The following is a 17,155-nucleotide window of genomic DNA, read 5'->3' on the forward strand; positions in this document are numbered from 1 at the left end:
TCGTTGCCCATGACCAGTTTGTCCTCAGAACTCCCCATCTCAACAAACCCCTCTTTGCGTCTCCACTGCCACCACCCTCACCCAGGCCCACCTTGCGTCCCTCCCCAGCTCTGTCCCTAACTCTCCTGTTCTCCACGCAAGATCCACTGCCCCAATTTCCGTCACCAGGCACCTGCCTGCTCTGCAGCCTGACCTTCGCTGACCTTCGAAGCTTCCCTCTCACGACTCTCCTGAACCTTCTCTTCAGGCCAGACAGGTCTGTTAGAAAGCCCCAAATAGGACCAGTGCACCTATGGGGCCAATCCCCCACCTGCACGATCACCACAGCAGTATTTTCAGCTATTCAGAAACAACCCCTCCCCACAAGCATCAGCTCCCACTCTCCCTCCTCTATGGAGCGACTCAGCTCAGCACCCAGCAAGGGCGACCTAAGGAGGCGGTGCTGTCATTGCTATTATTATTACTACTATTGTGGCCTCGGTCTGAACTCGCACCTGCCACTTACTGACTAATGCGCCACCTTGGGCCAGTCGCCCTCCGGGCTTTAGTGTCCGCATCCGGAACACGGGGAAGGTCATCATGCCCACGTCAGAGCAGGGCAGGCGCTAAGAGAAGGAAACCCTGACAACAGCGCTTAACGTGCAACAGACACTCGAGAAGTCTCGTTAGAGATTACTCCAGATACATCCCCTTAACCCCAACTGCATAAAAGTGGGAAGATTTTGAAAAAATGGACTTGGGGTATTTAGGTAAAGATTAACCATATAAACCAATTGACTTAATTTACAAATGACATCTCCATCCTATAGGAAATTAATCTAGCAAACAAAGAAGAACTAAAACAAAACAAAAAGGACTCCTCTTTTTAGTGGAGAAACATTTCAAAATTATTTAACCAGATGTGATTAACAAGAAGTAATGGGTGACATACATGTTGAAGAAAACAGGATCCTATTTCACTTAAGTGAGGTTCCTCTTTATTGTACTGTTTCTCAAGGTCTTTCAGAAACTTTCTTTGGAATTTGTAAATATCTTCGATGTTTCCAAAAATGGTGGCTAGCTGTGCAACAGTGAACATTCCCGTGTGCTTGCGACACTGTCGAATATACCCCTGGAAAACAGGAAAGTAAACTTTAAAAAATTAACTTAGAAATTATTTATTTGAATAATACAGGTTTTTTTTTTTTTTTGCCAAAAGCCACTGTCTTGGAGTGGATTTTAATTAGAGAAAAGTATTTTAACCTCCATGGGTCCCTGGTGGGGTAATCATACTTCGATGATTACAATGTGCCATAAATATTTTAAAAACAAAAGGAGGGGCCGGCCTGGTGGCTCAGCAGGTAAGTTGCCACGTTCTGCTTCAGCAGCCCGGGGTTCGCTGGTTCGGATCCCGGGTGTGGACATGGCACCGCTTGGCAAGCCATGCTGTGGCAGGCATCCCACAAGTACAGGGAGATGGGCATGGATGTTAGCTCAGGGCCAGTCTTCCTCAGCAAAAAGAGGAGGTTGGCGGTAGATGTTAGCTCTGGGCTGATCTTCCTCAAAAAAAAAAAAAAAAAAATTTTAAAAAACCCACAAAACACAAAAGGAAAGAGAAAAGGTATGTGTGGTTGGATTTATAATTCAAGAAACCATATAAAGGTTCCAGATCATACTCATGAAACAAGTTGCTTGGTTTCAAATACTAGAGATCAAAAACTGGTATTTTCTAAACTCTTAAGATAACCATTCTCCCATCCCTAATTCCATTTCATGGCCAAGAAGACCTGTCACATACAGAATGCCATCGCCAGCTCAATAGCTCAGACAGCTCTGCTCACTATCATGGCAGAGCAGCAAGAACACCCCACCCAAGGATTCCACCATCACCTACTGCCTACACACAGTGTAAGCCTGGAGATCTCTCACCCGAAGCCTGCACTGATGAGAGCACGATTAATTCTCTGTGGAAAATGCCAGTGGTACTATGGCTGGGGCAGGAGTCGGTGCAGTAGGAAGGAAAGGCCATAAGTCTATGTAATGATCATTCCCAAATCAGCATCGTATAATTATACAGACTAACCCGACCGTATGGTAAAACACATACCACCGACTAGTTGATAGGAATTTTAGCAAAAAAGACAACATAAAGGCTCCATGTACAGGCTCTGGGCAGACTGTCCCATTTAAATCCCAACCCCACCACTTCAATTCTCTGTGCCTCAGTTTCCTCACCTGTAATAGGAGCTGACAGGACCTGCCTAGTGGGAGTGCTGTGAGTATAAGAGGAGTTAACCCAGGCACAGGGAAGGCACACAGTCAAGGCTCAACGATTACTGGCAATTATTTTTACTTTCCTAAAATACGACTTTAAAGAAACTCCCTTAAGCACATATTTATACAGAACAAGACGGTGGGCACAGATAATCTAAACACTGGTATGTCTTTATCTGGCCAGTTAATCCAGTTAGAAAATGGCCAGCTCTCCCCCTTCAGCCTGTCTTCAGTGCCAAACTGAGGGTGCAGAGGTCAGCGCTCACAGCCAGGACAGCCGGAGTCATCAGACCGGGGGGACTGCGGCTCAGCATCAACACTTGTACAAAATCCATGAAAATTAAAAATACCACAGGAGAAATAAATTTATAGCCGAGTAGAATTATCATGACACTGCAGGATATAGCCTTGGACATGACCAGATAAAACAATTTTTTTGTCTGCATCTCAGTGACTCAGAATCTTGTCTGTGAGTCAGTGATCGGATGCAGTGGGTTGTAGACCCTGACAATCCTTTGATTCTTTGTAAAGTCAAGTGTGCTCCTAAAGGGTGCTGCCTTCCCTGGAGCTAAGACCATTGAAGACAGAGCAGAATGGTGCCCTGAGGACAGGACTGGCTGCAACAGCGGTCCCAGAGCCACAGATGCTCACCAAGGCAGACAGCAAGTGCCACACGAGCGAGCAGTCTGTGCAGGGACAGACGGGCAGGAGCGGGGGTGAGGGGAACCAAGGGGCGCAGAAAGTATGTAAACTTGAGGGCCTGTGTGGCGACACGGGCACGTCATGCACTCCTACAACGGCCTCAGTGAGGCCACAGGGTCGGGAGCCCTACCTCGCAGATGTCCTTGAGGTGCTTGATGTACACGCGCTCAGTGTTCATGATCTCCTGGATGACGTTGGTCCGCATCTGGTGCTTGCTCTCAGAGTGTTTGTGGCGGCTCCTGCCAGCGTCCTCCTCCGGCTCCTCGCCCTGGGAGCTGCTGGAGTTCTCCGACAGCTCCTCCTGATTGACGCGCAGCTGCGGTCCACACACAGGGGACAGGTGACTTGGGGGAAGTGGCCCCGGAACCAGGCAGGCCTTCCTGGTTTCCACTTCTCCATGACCAGTTAGGAGGCAGCCTGGCTCCAGCCTAAGTCTTCACGTCCTTAGCAGAGCCACACTGTGACAGTGGCCCCAAACGCAGCAGCAATGCCAAACAACAGTTTACCTTGAAGTTTTCCTCCAACCCAGTCTAGCAACTTAAAGCTTTGATTAAAGCAATTCTAAAGGAGTGAATCTGTAGGAGGAGTGAGTTTGGGCCTGAAACCATTCTCCCGCTCCCTGATAGACACTTGTGAAAAGTGGGAAGTGCCACACACTTACTCTGACAAAGCTGGCGGGGAACCAGGCTTCCTTATCTTCATTCCGGCCCCACCACCAGTCCTTGTTGGAGGCTTCTAGAACCTGGATCACGTCTCCTGCCTTGAAGCCCAGTTCCTGGTCGTCCATGGTCACGTGGTCCCACAGGGCTTCTGCGCAGACCACGCTGCCATCGCTGATCAGCTGGAATGGAGACAAGCGGGCACGCTTAGGGCAAAACTGGGCAGGTAGGACAGCGTGGGAGATGCTGTGCGCCCTCTGGTTGACACGACACCTTCTGGTTCTCATTTGTGTACACCCATGGCTTTGGTCAATACTTACTGTTCGACTGTTATACAAAATGAACGGAGAAAACCTTATCAGGGAAAACAAAACCAGGTGGGTATCTCTCACACGCTCTTAAAGGAAACCCCAAACCCACATCCTAAAAGATCTATCAAGAGCTCCCTTATCTGTAGATCAGTTATCTAAATTGGAATATCTGGAATATTGACCCCAGAAATGGTTTCTGAGCAGATGTCAGAGTTCCCAGCCTCCAAAGGTTATGCCCAGACTTCACTGCAAGACCCTCACAGCTTCACCCAGAGCTTACTATTCATGCTTTATTCATGATTTGAATAAAACTTCTACCTAAATGCAATTACAGAGAACACAGAATGACTTCTGGGTATTTAACAATTAATAATAAAAGTAAAGAGTGGACACAGCTCATGTTGGTCTACCGCAGGGGCAGATGACTGTGCACGTCCCCTCAGCTCTGAGGGACATCATCATATTCTACAGCGACAAGTGGGGACATGAACGGGGATGCTGACTCACTGAGGACTTATGCTCCGTGCAAGAACTCCAAGTGCTTGTACAACTGAGAGGGATGAGCTTTAGTTACCGGAATCACATAAACTGTCCTTAAAATGCTGGAAAATCAGTGTTTTTCTAATCAGAGTTCCAGGTTTTAGAATATGATTAGTAAGAAATCATCAGAGAGCAAAGCCTGAAGTGATCCTGGCCCCTGAAAATCGGTACCTAACATTCGCCGGTGTCGTGTGGCATTCCAGTACCTCATTGATGGCCAGCTGTTCCCCGCCTGGCTGCAGGTATCTGGGGTTGGCCTGACACAGGTCTTCATAGCTGTAGTCCTCCTCACTGCCATTGTCATCCACTAGGGCAGAGGACTCAGTACCTCCATCTGAAGAAACTAGAAAAAAAAGAGAAGGCATGGTTTAAAAGACACGGCTAACAAAAAAATGTTAAATAACAAAACAAATGGCCTTTGAGAACATACCCTCAAGGGAAAGGAATCATTTTTATTTTACCCAGAATAAGAAATCATTAGGAAACTTCTACTGATCTGTTAATCCAAAGGCAGCAGTTGATGCTAAGAAGAGCTGGGGCGGAGTGTCACATTAAGTGAGAAGAGGAACATTCCAGAGAGTACTGCCAACGTTAGCACAGTGTTATTTTGTGAGGTAGGATATTGAGTGAACTATGAGGGATATAGTTGGAAATTTGTGCTCCAAAGTGGATGTAAAAATCATAAATATGGGTAACAATGTTTCTAAGCAATGTGTTGAGGAGGAAAAGAAAATGAAAAATACAGCTTTTTTTAAAAAAAGTGTTCTGCTTCCATCTTTTAGCTGTAAGGCAGCAGTGCTACTGAACCAAAAGGTGCTGAGAGCATCCTAAGTAAGAACACGCGGTCACTCTCACTAGCTGTCCCTGAACGGGAGTGCTGGAACTCACTGTGCCAGCACAGGAATGAGACAGAACCTTTACCAAACAAGAGGAAGACCCTTCCAGGATGCGAGCAGCACTGTGCACTGACCACCCTGGCGCTCAGACTGTCTTTCTGGAGACAGGACTACTCTCCCCAAGGCTCATCTGTCACCGAGTGGAGGGAATTCTACAGAGAAAGAGAATATTCCTGTGAAGAGGACGGGAAGAGGCTTCACGGAAGAGGCAGCTGGGTCCTCAGGATACTTGAGATGCCTCTTAATTGAGAACAAAAAGCGGCTCGACTTGAAACACATGTACATGGACACCAGGACATCCGATAAAAGATCAGACTGGAAAAGTAAGGTGGGGGCCTCAAGGGCTACAGTGAGCAATGGGGCGGTTCTTTGAGGGTTCTGAGTAAGGGAGTGGCAAGTGTGAAGAGAGGTCCCCTGCCACTACAGAAAGAGTCACAGAAGCCTGGTCTGAATTCTACCCCTGACCGTCCATAGGCATGGGATCCTAAGCAAGCAACTTAATCTCTCTGAGCTTCACATCCCTCTGCTGTAAAAAGTATTTTCTTTCTTTTTGGAGAATTAAGTGAGATGATGTGTGTCAAATTCCTGGCATCTTTGATTCACAGCGGGGACTGACTCAGTGAACGTTATTGTGATGGCAGTGAGCGTGGTGGGAGCTGGGCTGTGAGGCAGGCACTGGACCCAGGGAAACCAGCTGGGGAGACGGCAGGTGAGTTGCAGTGAGTGGTACTAAGGTGCGGCACCAGGGAAACGGCAAAGGGAACTGAAATTGAGAATGTTGTGCAGGTCGAGCTGAGGTCTGGAGCAACCAAGAGAACAAGTCAATGATAATTCAGAAAATCCAAGTCACTGGGAGAATTAACAAGACAGGAAAGTCAGAGGAGAAGCTAGTGTGGTGGGAACGATGAAGGTTAGTTTGAGATGGCACTGGGAGATGCTGTCTGCCCTTGCTTTTCTCAAGGACTTGAGAATCTGAATTCCTAGTAACTTTACCTGCAGGGGACAGGTCTACTTTCTAAACTAAAGAACTTTTTTTAAATGAGCTATTTTCTATTCCTTGTTTTACAGGAAGTCTGTAAATCTGATGTGCACTTGACATTCACAGCCCATCCCGTCTGGACGAGCCACAGCTCAGGTGCTCCACTGCTCCCTGGACCACGCCCCCAAGTTCTGCACACCGGGTTCCCTATCATTCCACCCGTGCTGCTGCTGTGAGCAACTTTTAAAAGCAACACATTTGGTAAACAGAGCCTAGAATTCTTATACTAAAACAATGAAAACTATTGAAAAAGATCTGGAACAATGGGGGGTAATAAACACTGTGAAAATAAGCTATATGATTATATTTCATGCATCGGATTCTTAAGTTTTCCTCGCCAAGCATACACAGGACCACGATTAGGATGACAAGTTCAAGCCAAGTAAAGGAGACAACAGAGACACGCTGAGCACATGGAGAACAACGGTGGGAGGCAGAGCGTGAGCCGGGTTTCACAGGGTGGCCCGCTGCTCCCTGTGGCCCCGTCCTCTGGGCCTGAGCTCTGCACAGAGCCCCTCTCAGTGACGCCCAGCAAGCCAGGTCTCTACAAGGGCCCATGCTTACATATGCTTTCCCTCAGCCTGAGGGGCCCCTCTGCACCTGGGAAACCTCCACAACCCAGCTGCAGTCACCCGTTCTTCAGAGCCCTCCTGTGAGCCCAGGTGGAGCCAGCTGCCCCCAGGCTTACTTCTACGACAGCGCTTGCATGGTGAATCACAGCCCATCAGCCTGCATATGTGTGTCCCAGGTAGGTAAGCAGGTGGCCTCCCCATCGAGGACAGGGTGCTGGACATCAGGTCAGGGAACTGGCGATGAGCTGATGACTGTGCAGCTGAGCTGGAGCTCCTGGAGGATAAGTGAGTCCCGGACTCTGACCACGCGTGCCCAGCACCATCTCACGCCTCCCCTCCCCTCCCTGTTCCCATCCCCAGCCTCACGTGGGAAAGATGGCGTGCGTGTCAGAAAGGTAAAAGTGAAGGTAGGCAGCCTCAGGGATGAAGGCATTGCAGCGGAGGAAGGTTCCTGAAGCTGACCACAACGTCCAGAAGCAGATGACACCTCTCCAGACCCTTGGCACTGCCTCCTAGGCCCCCAGCTTGCTAACTGACTGACCATGGAAGAGAAGCAGCACCTGGCCCACGGCACCACGGGTGTCCCGGGTGAGGGGAGTGTAGGCAAGCGGGTAGCAGAGAGCCAGCTGTGTGTGTGCATGAATGTGCGTGTGTGTCCATCCCTGGGAGAGAGCGAGACCACATACCAGGGTCCTCTTTCAGGGGGGCTTCCCTCGGGAGTGCAATGCTGCCTGTGCTTCTGCTGTCTAGCGCTGGGGGGTTGGGTAGGGGTCTTGAGGAAGTCTGGCCGCCCTGTCTGAGCAGCATGCGTGAGCCTGTCTAGAAGCCTGGACGGCATGTGGTGACTTCCGCCTCCAGTGCCAGGGTCAGAGTGCTGCTGGCAGAGGACGCGAGGTCACCTGGTCTAGCGCACTTTCCTGGTGTGTGTGTTTAGCGGGGGGTGTGTGGGGAGAAAGTCTTGAGGAAGCAACTATATTTGTACATGCATGAGTCTGCCTTAGACTACAAAGAAAACACCACTAAAGCTGAAAGCTTTCTAACTGGAGGCCTTAGAGCAGCTGCCCAGTCCATCACGCCCAGCAATCGTGTGGGTTAACGGCTGAAACAGTCTAAGGCTCCTAGGTGAGGATACACACAACCCGTGGTCTGTGAGGAGACCCACGGGGGCAGGATCTTCCAACTTCAGCACGCACTGGTCTGGCAAGGCTGGCACCAACGGCATTTCTCCTCAGCACGTTCCACCGCGGGTGAGCCCAAAGAAGCAAAGCTCAGTAAAATGAGGGGCCTGGGCCTCCTGCCCACAGCAAAGCCCTGAAAACGACACTTTCTCCCTCAAAGACCCACTGAACTGTGTTTCCCTGGGGAGAATTCTTTACCTCCTGATCTGGCTGCTGCTATGAAAATCAATAAAGAGGAAAAAAAAAGCCAGCGGTGGTAACGTACAATTTCACAATTTACAGGAGTCAAGTGAAAAAAGGATTCCATTGGAAAAACGCAGACTTTTACAGGAGGAACAGCAATAGAGTTCTCTGGAAATAGACGCAGACTTCACACACTAGGCGGTCTCTTAGGCTGCTCCTATAAACACTCAGGAAAGTAGCTCTGGCTGAGGTGGATCACGAGAGAGATTTCACAGGGAGCGTTTCAACACCACGGATGAATATTTACTGAGCCCAAGGAAACAAGATGGTTCTGCATGCTCGGGTCAGCTGACGCAGCCTCCCAGCGGGTAAGCGCGATGCGGCCGGAGGCCTGGGGCGGGAGAGACGCACTATGTACAGGGAAAGGTGAAGGAATTTGGAGTAAACATCCCTGAGCAAAGGACCTAGCTTTACCAACTCTCTAGCTAAATGACCTTGGAGTGAGTCACCAATCCTCTGCCAACCTCAGTTCTCCCCTCTGTAAAATGGGAATAAGTTTACATGTTTTATCTACTCAGAGGTCATTCTTTTTCTTCTGCCTCTTACATCTCATGTCTAGCTCATCAGCACATCCTGTCCCTCCCTTCAGCACGTGACCAGACGCTCGCCACTTCTCGTGGGTTTTCCACCACTCAAGCTTGGTCCCCTCCAGCTTGGCCGCTCCAGAGGGTCTCCCTGCTGCCACCCCTCCCCTCCCCTCCCCTAAGATTCTCATCAAAGCAGCTGGAGTGATCCTGCTGAACCATTTGGAAGTCAGATCGTTCGTTCTGCTTTTCCAAACTGTCCCCAGGGGAGAAAGCCAGGCCCTTGAAGACCATTCCCCCAACACACTGCCTCAGCTGCCCTCTTGCTCAGCCCCGGCCTGACGGCTCCTCACTTCACACACCCGGCACCCCTCCTCAGGGCTGCTCCCTGCGCTACATCCCTCCCCCAGCACACAAACTCCAGCAAGTCCTTCCCCGACCATCCCATCTCAAACTGCAACTCCCACTCCCGCCCCATCTTCTTCCGGGTTTATGGTCCTCCATAGCACTTATCACCATCTGATACATTTTGTTTGTTGTCTCCCTCCTCCAATTAAAATGTAAGCTCCATAAAGGCAGTGAGATTGTCTGCTTTGTTCTTGACCGTATTCCTAGTACCTAGACCCCACCTGGCACACCCAGGTGCTCAGAAAGTATTTGTTGGATGGACAGAAATACAGCACACAGACTAAGAGCAGACCTTTGGGGTCAGACAGACCTGGCTTCAAATCACAGCACTGCACAATTTGTCTTTAGTGTGAGTCCTTGGTCAAGTTCCTTTCCCAGCTTTGTTGTCTGTCCAATGTGGATAATAATACCCATCTCACAGGGTTGTTTGTAAATTCTCAACAGGTAATTGCTATTATTACTTTGCTGTGAGCCTCAAATGGAATGATGATATACGAAAGCACTCTGTAAGCTGAAAACCATTACAGAGGTGCAGGATTATTTTATTGGGCACTTACAATGTGCCAGGCACTCTTTTAGGCCTTTCTGCGTCTATCAGCTCACAGAAGCCTCATGACAATGCCATGTGGGGGCAGTATTAGTTTTCCCAGTTTGCAGGTGAGTACACTGAAGTCACAATGCCACACGGCTGTGTGTGGCAGGCCCCAAGCCACTGTCACCTGACTCCTACTGCTGGGTGGCCCTGCCTCTTCCAGTACTACCTTTGTTATTAGTGAGAAGACAAAAACTGCCAAATATCGAAAATAGCTTAGTACCCAAATTGTAGTGTAATCCTGCATCATTCTGGATAGTAGCAATAGTCACTGATCCTCTTCTCCTTTTGTTCACCCTTTTTTCCTACTCCTGATCCCTGTTCCCAACTGGGTCTGCCATGATCCAATTAAGTTTTCTACTTTACCCTTTATTTTAAAGTCCCTTCTAAGTTGATGACTCCTTGGTTCCTGTCCAATAATTATATGCATCTTAGGCGGCTGGATTTTTCTGTACCTGGTGTCTAGATGGGAAGGATTTTAGTGCCACATTTTGATGCTGTGTCTGTGCAGCGCACGGTTTCCTACAATTCCCCACATTCACTGTCTTTACCTGTGTATTTCCCTTGTAAGACCGTAACTTCCTTTAGCAAAGGGACAGTCTTTCTATTTTTGTATCCCCAGCACCTAGCATAATACCTGACATACACAAGGCACTCAATAAATGTTTTTCAGTTGAAGTGCAAGTTGCTGATGGGGAAACTAAGGTTCCAAGAAGTTTAAATATCACTGAGCTACACAAGTGCTTGGTCTGAGGCAGGACGCACATCCAGGTCTTCCTGCCTCCCATTCGGTACTCATCCCAGCTTGTAGCTAGAATATTCTCCCAGCAAGTCTTCAGGCCTCCTGTTTCTACCTCCCCTCCCTCCAAGCCACCCTATATTCCAAGGTAAACTTCTTAAAACAGTAGTTTTTCATTTTCACAAGAAACTACATAGTGGTTATCTATCGCATCACGACAAAATTCTTCTGCAATATTTCAAGGCTCTCTATAGTCTGACTCCACTCTACTTAAACACGCTTATCTCCTACATGTGCCAAAGCCCACTGTCCACCAAGGCTGGGCAGACCTCTTCACTGTGGTCCAAACAACAGGCCCGTGCTGCCTGTAAACCACAGGCTTCCACACTCTTCCTGATGGCCACCTTCAACCAGACACGAAGGTTAATAATGTCGACTTTTTATTTAGGGGAATTTTGCATGATGTAGAGCTACTATAAATTCTTAAAATGTGCTTCAGAAACATTAGGAGAAATGAATATATTACAATGAATTATAAAATGAATTATATTACAATGACCACGGTGTGGAAATACCTCTTCAAGATTCCGCTTTGAATTCTTCTGGATCCACATCCAGAAGTACGATTGCGAGATCACACAGCAGTTCTATTTTAACTCTCTGAGGAACTTCCGTACCATTTTCCATAATGGCTGCACCATTCTCTATCCTCACCCACAGTACACTGGGGTCCGATTTCTCTGTGTCCTCACCAACTGTATTATTTCTTTTGTTGAATAAATAGGTTGGAAAAGCCTTTTTGAAAATGACCTTGTAAACATGGAGATAGACTACTGCAAACTGAAATCACTTGTAAAACCCCAAACTCCTACACATAATATGAAAGCAGATACGTTATGCTCTTTTTCCATAGCACTTCTTAAAGCTGCAGTTGAATCCAGTGAGAACATCCTTTATCATCTAAAAGCTCTGCATACTTAGTTTTAGCACATACCTCTGGCTAGGGACAATTCTGAGAAACATACCTTTTCCATAGAGTAAATATGTATAAATATTCTGAAGTTTTGGGAAATGAATTTGTAACATGCTTGTTTAATCGTTACAGTTAACACCCTTCTGGAAGGGCTGTCATCCCAGGTCTCCTGCGCCTTGTACTTGGGCCACCTCCTTCCTGGGGCACCATTCATCCCTTTACTAGCCCTGCCCCTGTCACAGTTGTATCTTAAGATTCAGCTTCTGAATTTTCCTCGTCCTCAAATCTTTCCTTGCTTCCTAGACAATCTCATCAACTCTCCAGTCTGTACTGCTGTCTGAGGAAACCCCAGGCCACATTTCCAGCTGGCCAGATGCAGCTTTAGGAACAACTGAGAGAACCATGTATTCATGGAGGATATGCCATTTTTGAAGTCAGTAGGACTTGTTGCAAATAAAATTAGAGGCAATATACGTTTTTTAAAAGGCCAACAATAAACGGCTTCCACCCTCCTCAGATAAGTCACATTCTTCTGCCTGAACATAGATGTCACATTTGTGAAGGGACGAAACCTGACAACTGATTCTAAAGGTGAGCTTTTATGACAGGAAGTATCAAAAGTCAACAATGGAAAACTTTATTTTATCACACGTGCCCAAAGACTAGGACTTCCTGTGGCAGTGTGATTCACGCACCCAGAACGCAGGCCCCCAGGCCATGTGCTGCAGAGTTTTCTCAAGACATACAATGGGCCTCTCTCTCCTTTGGCTTATTTCTGCACATTTAAAGGCTTTTGATCAGAGTGGCAGCATTTCAAAAGCAACCGGACTGGGAGCCCAAAGACCTTGGTTTGGGTTCCAGTGAGGCCACGTTAGAAAAGGCCCTGAACGCTCTGAGTCTCTGCTTTCTCACCAGTAACTGAGAAAAATGCTGCCTCTTGCACCTGTCTCCCGGCGCCATGGTGACAGGGTGCTTGTGGAAGGGTTTTGTTAAATACACACACGGCAGGTGTCCCGCTCAGGGCAGGCGTCCCGCTCAGGCCCAGGCAATGGCCAACACCGCCTCCCTATGAGCAGCGAGCACTCTTCCCGGCCAGGGCCGCTCCCCGGTGGGGACTTCCCCTCACTCAAACAGGAGTGACTTCAGGGAAATTCCCCCGCTTAGACTAATCTGTTAAAAACACACATTTCAGCAAACCTCCTGCTGATCACTCAGACTTCCTCAGGTTCCAGATAAGCCATTCTCGCTTCCCATCTTAAAAACGGAAATGGCAAATGCAGGCCGGCCGGCAGGCAGCCGGTGTTCAGAGCCGGGCGCAGCTTTCGCAAGGCCGCTGCTGCGTGGGCGAAACCGTGGGCCAAAACCCTCAGCACCAGAACACAGAGGGCACGAGCCAGGCCTCAGGGGGTTGATGTCAAACAGGGTTCAACATCCAACATGCAGCTTCCGGGCCACCCCTCTTCAGCGGCTCCCAACACCCAGGGTTGATAGTATCCAATCACATGGGAAACATTTAGAAAAACAGACTGCTGCCCTTCACTGGGCCACAGCAAGAACCAGGCTGTTGACAGGGTGGGGAGGTGAGGCGGGGATGTCTGTGGAGAAGCTAGTTTCAAAAGCTCGCCAAGTGATTCTTTTTTTTTCTTTATTTGGCACCTGAGCTAACATCTGTTGCCAATCTTTTTTTTTCTTCTGCTTTTTCTCCCCAAATGTCACCAGTACATAGTGGCATATTTTAGCTGTGGGTCCTTCTAGTTGTGGCATGTGGGATGCCGCCTCAGCATGGCCTGACCAGTGGTGCCGTGTCCGTGCCCAGGATCCGAACCAGTGAAACCCTGGGCGGTGACAGCGGAGCGCAAGAACTTCACCACTTGGCCACGGGGTCAGCCCCTCTCCAAGTGATTCTGATGCCTGGCTAAACATGGGGACCACGGGAACTTGAGGCTAAACTTCCTTCAAACCCACATGTGCGGATGTGTTCTAGCATGTGTGGGTTTTCTGGCCTGTCCACGCAGCCAGCCGCAAGTTGGAGGGCACAGGACTCTGATCCCCTCGGTTGCTTTAGCCCCTTTGTACCAGTGAATGTTCCCTGTATTAACAAATAGGACAGAACCCTTTCGTCCAGGCAGACCTCTCCACCTGGAGCGACCTCCCGCCCAAAACAGCCCCTCAAATTCCGACTCGTCCTTCAAGGCAGTTACTCTTCCTGCCTGGAGACAGGCTCCAGGACTTTGCGGTTCTCCTCCCTATTGTCCCTGACCCCCTGCGATGACAATCTCTGTCTCTGATGTTCTAGAAGAACATTAGGCTTACCCTCTTTTAAAATACTTATCACAATTATATTGCTGCTATATTTTAGCTGTTCAACTACGGTATTCTACCAGCTGTTTATGTGTCTACCTCCTCAGACCCGCCCCCACTCCCACCCCAGCTGTGACCTTCTCAGGGACAAGGAACGTGCTTATTACAGTCAGTGTTAGTTGACTGAATTAAAGCATGAAATATCTTTCAGATTCTAGAATCTAAAATGTTACTCTCAGGAAAGTCACTGCTATGCCTAATCTAGACTTTCAAGCCATTTTCCATAAATAGTATTTTTGAATCTTTTATTGACAATAAGAAGGTCCAAGAGGGTCCCAGAAATGGTCATGCTAGCCTTTACTGGTAACCTTTTATTATGTCTAAGGGTCTTTTGAAAATAATTCTCTCTACAGTTTACATCTGTACTCAGCTTAGGGCCACTGTGGACTTCTGCTGCCCAGAGCAGTGACAAGAGTAACTTATATCATAACTGACCTTAATTTACACCAAACCCCTAAAAGTGGATTTTTGTTCCTACAAATGGTTTAATAAGTTTTATTTTAAACTATCTAGGAATAATTTTCTTTCCTCCCAGTTTGAAGTCAGAACTCACCCTAGAGTTGTGTCAAGTATGCTCTACATCATTATAAAGAGGCCACCTGTGGGGGCTGCCCAGAGGCGCAGTGGTTACTTGCTCCGTTCCGCTTTAGTGGCCTGGGGTTCACCAGTTTGGTTCGGATCCCGGGTGTGGACAGGGCACCGCTCATCAAGCCATGCTTTGCTGTCATGCCACATATAAAGTAGAGGAAGATGGGCACAGACGTTAGCTCACGGCCAGTCTTCCTCAGCAAAAAGAGGCTACCTGGGCTCATCTGTAAAGTGGGTATTCTGGGCTCTGTAAAGGCGGGAGGGTCTGGACGCCCCCAGGGTCACCCCTCCACTCTCTCCTGAGAGTGCAATGGCTGGAGAGCCCTGAGCCAGCAGCTCAGCTTCCTCCTGTTCTGGAAGCTTGCCCTCCGTTCCACCCTCTGTCCCATCTCCTATTCAGACCTGGGATTTAGGTCTGGGTTTCTTAGTGTCTTGCCCCAAGCCCTCAGGTTTTATCTTTGGCCTATCCCTTGAAGTCTGATTTCTCTTCTTAGCAAGTGGCTGCTCCTCCTCAGGTTTCTGACTCTGACCATGGCTCCCCCGTCCATCCCAGCTGCCACCCGTGGATGTGTCCTGGGCTCCTCTCCTCCACCTGCTGTTCCCTGACAGCTCCCTAGGCCGGGTCTCACCACCTCTCCCCATTCCTGACAGCTGCCTCACTCGATGGCCGCACAAACGCTGAGCAGGAACCCATTCAGTTTCCCCACATCCCCAGAATGAACTCTTAGTGGGGACCAGGCACTGCGCTTGATATGAATCACCTCTTTCAAGCCTCATGAGCATCCTAGAATTATTACTGTCCATTTACAGAGGAGGAAACTGTCGCTCAAAGAGGTTAAGTAACTGCTCCCAAGTGGCAGGGCTGGAGTTCAAACCCAGGTCTGTCTGGCTCCAAAACGATCTTACTATGTGCCTGCCTGGGTCCTGGCCTCACTTAGCTCACACCAACAGGACAGGACAGGACAAGACACAGCCTGATGGCCCGGGCTCCGCGCCTCCTCCCGGCAGGAGCTTCCTCCTGAGAGCCGGGCTGCCCCTCGGGGCTCACAGGCCCTCCCTGGCCCCTGCCCACTGGAGGCTCTCGAATAAAACAGAATCCACCATTTAGCAAGCTCTACACTTTATTTTCTGCTGGCATATCATTTAAAGTCAATTAAATATTGTGTTTGCTGTCATTTCCATTATACATATGTGTTTAGCAGAGTGAGTATATGAACTACAGTCTTCGGAACACACCGAACCAGTGAACGTTCAGAGCAAGAAAAGAGATTTCTAGAGAACTGGCCCTCCCAGTCAGAGGCACTGAGTGCTCCTCTTCTTTCCAGCACACTCATCAAAGGAAGCAGGCCACTCCTGACGGCCAGGCTGGGGCATGGGAGCCCTAACAGCACACCAGGGCCTGGGCGGGGGTTGGGGGGGTGGAGGGCACAAAGCCTTGCCGCAGGAGATTCTGACAGGCTGTGTCTCTGTAGCTGCATTGAGAGCATTGCCCTCAGAGCCAGAGGCTGGGTCAGGCCTTCGCCTGGCCTTTGCATGAGTGTGGGAAGAAGGCGGGGAACCATGCCCTGGGAGCAGAGGAATGCTGGAGGGAGGAGCCACAGGCTAGCCCGGGCTACCATGCTGCCCACGGCTGCGCTCGCCTGGCTGGAATAAACACAGAGATGCCCATCGGGTCCAGGACGAGTGGGGAGGCCAGCACTCCTCCCCTCTCCATTCCGGCCTCGCTTGGACCACGTCGGACACTGAGACCATCGTACTCGGTCACTCAAGTCAACAAGCACAGCCACTTGGCAGGCATGCCTACATTCTGAATGCAGAAATCATTGGGCCAGTATTTTCTCTTTCTCTAAATTTTTGTTAGTGAAATGGAGTACATGCCGGTCTTGTTTCTTTAATCCGCCAGACATAGAAGCCATAACCACATCCCTGTCTGCTCTCAGCCAGCAGAGAAAACCAATCAAAACAAGGAGGACGCACAAACTACAAACTATTGCTACGGCGAGGCCCAGGCTGCCGTCAAGTTGTCACCTACAATCTTAGTCCCCCCCGTCTGAGCTCCTGGCACTGATTTACGGCAAAAACAGAGACGAGACTTCTTCTAAGCACCCTACTGCATCCACGTCTAGCAGTCAGCTAAAATTCTTTCTGTGAAGTACTTTTTCTGTTACCCCTTTTTAAGAATACACAGATTACAGTTTATAACTCCTTAGTGTGAGAGCACTGCATTTCTTCTACATTTCAGTAGAAACTAGTCTAGTTAACAATACAAAAATATTGAAAAGCAAGAGTGAGATAAGGAACCGTGTCTAACTGAATACTGGGCAGCACCACTTTTGAAAACAGTAAATAGGACTTTTCAAAAATCAATTCATAGCCTCAAACCACACAGACCCCAAATCAGCAAGGAACATTTTTATATAGCTCGACAGTCAACTCTGCATAAAGGAATTCCATGTACTGGAGGCGGAACCCAGCACAATACAAACCAGATCCATAACTCATAAAGGACAGTCCATGCTTGCTTCTTCTTATTTTCCATTTCATACCAACTGCTGTGCCATAAACAAAACCAAGGGC

General features: G+C 48.8%; 1 protein-coding gene across 18 annotated transcripts in view; it reads right to left on the reverse strand.

The window, feature by feature from the left end:
• The window catches only part of SPATA13 (spermatogenesis associated 13), a 346,580-nt gene that overhangs the window by 14,818 nt on the left and 314,607 nt on the right, over positions 1-17,155 (reverse strand). For all 18 annotated transcript variants that reach the window (XM_070240141.1, XM_023621399.2, XM_023621395.2 and 15 more), the window contains 4 exons: positions 4,672-4,808; positions 3,617-3,796; positions 3,086-3,271; positions 932-1,111 (listed from right to left, as the gene is read on the reverse strand). In XM_070240141.1, the coding sequence (XP_070096242.1) occupies positions 932-1,111; positions 3,086-3,271; positions 3,617-3,796; positions 4,672-4,808 (683 nt within the window). The remainder of the gene's footprint in view (positions 1-931; positions 1,112-3,085; positions 3,272-3,616; positions 3,797-4,671; positions 4,809-17,155) is intronic.

This window comes from Equus caballus, chromosome 17, assembly GCF_041296265.1.
Source record: "Equus caballus isolate H_3958 breed thoroughbred chromosome 17, TB-T2T, whole genome shotgun sequence".
NCBI classification, from domain to species: Eukaryota; Metazoa; Chordata; class Mammalia; order Perissodactyla; family Equidae; genus Equus; species Equus caballus.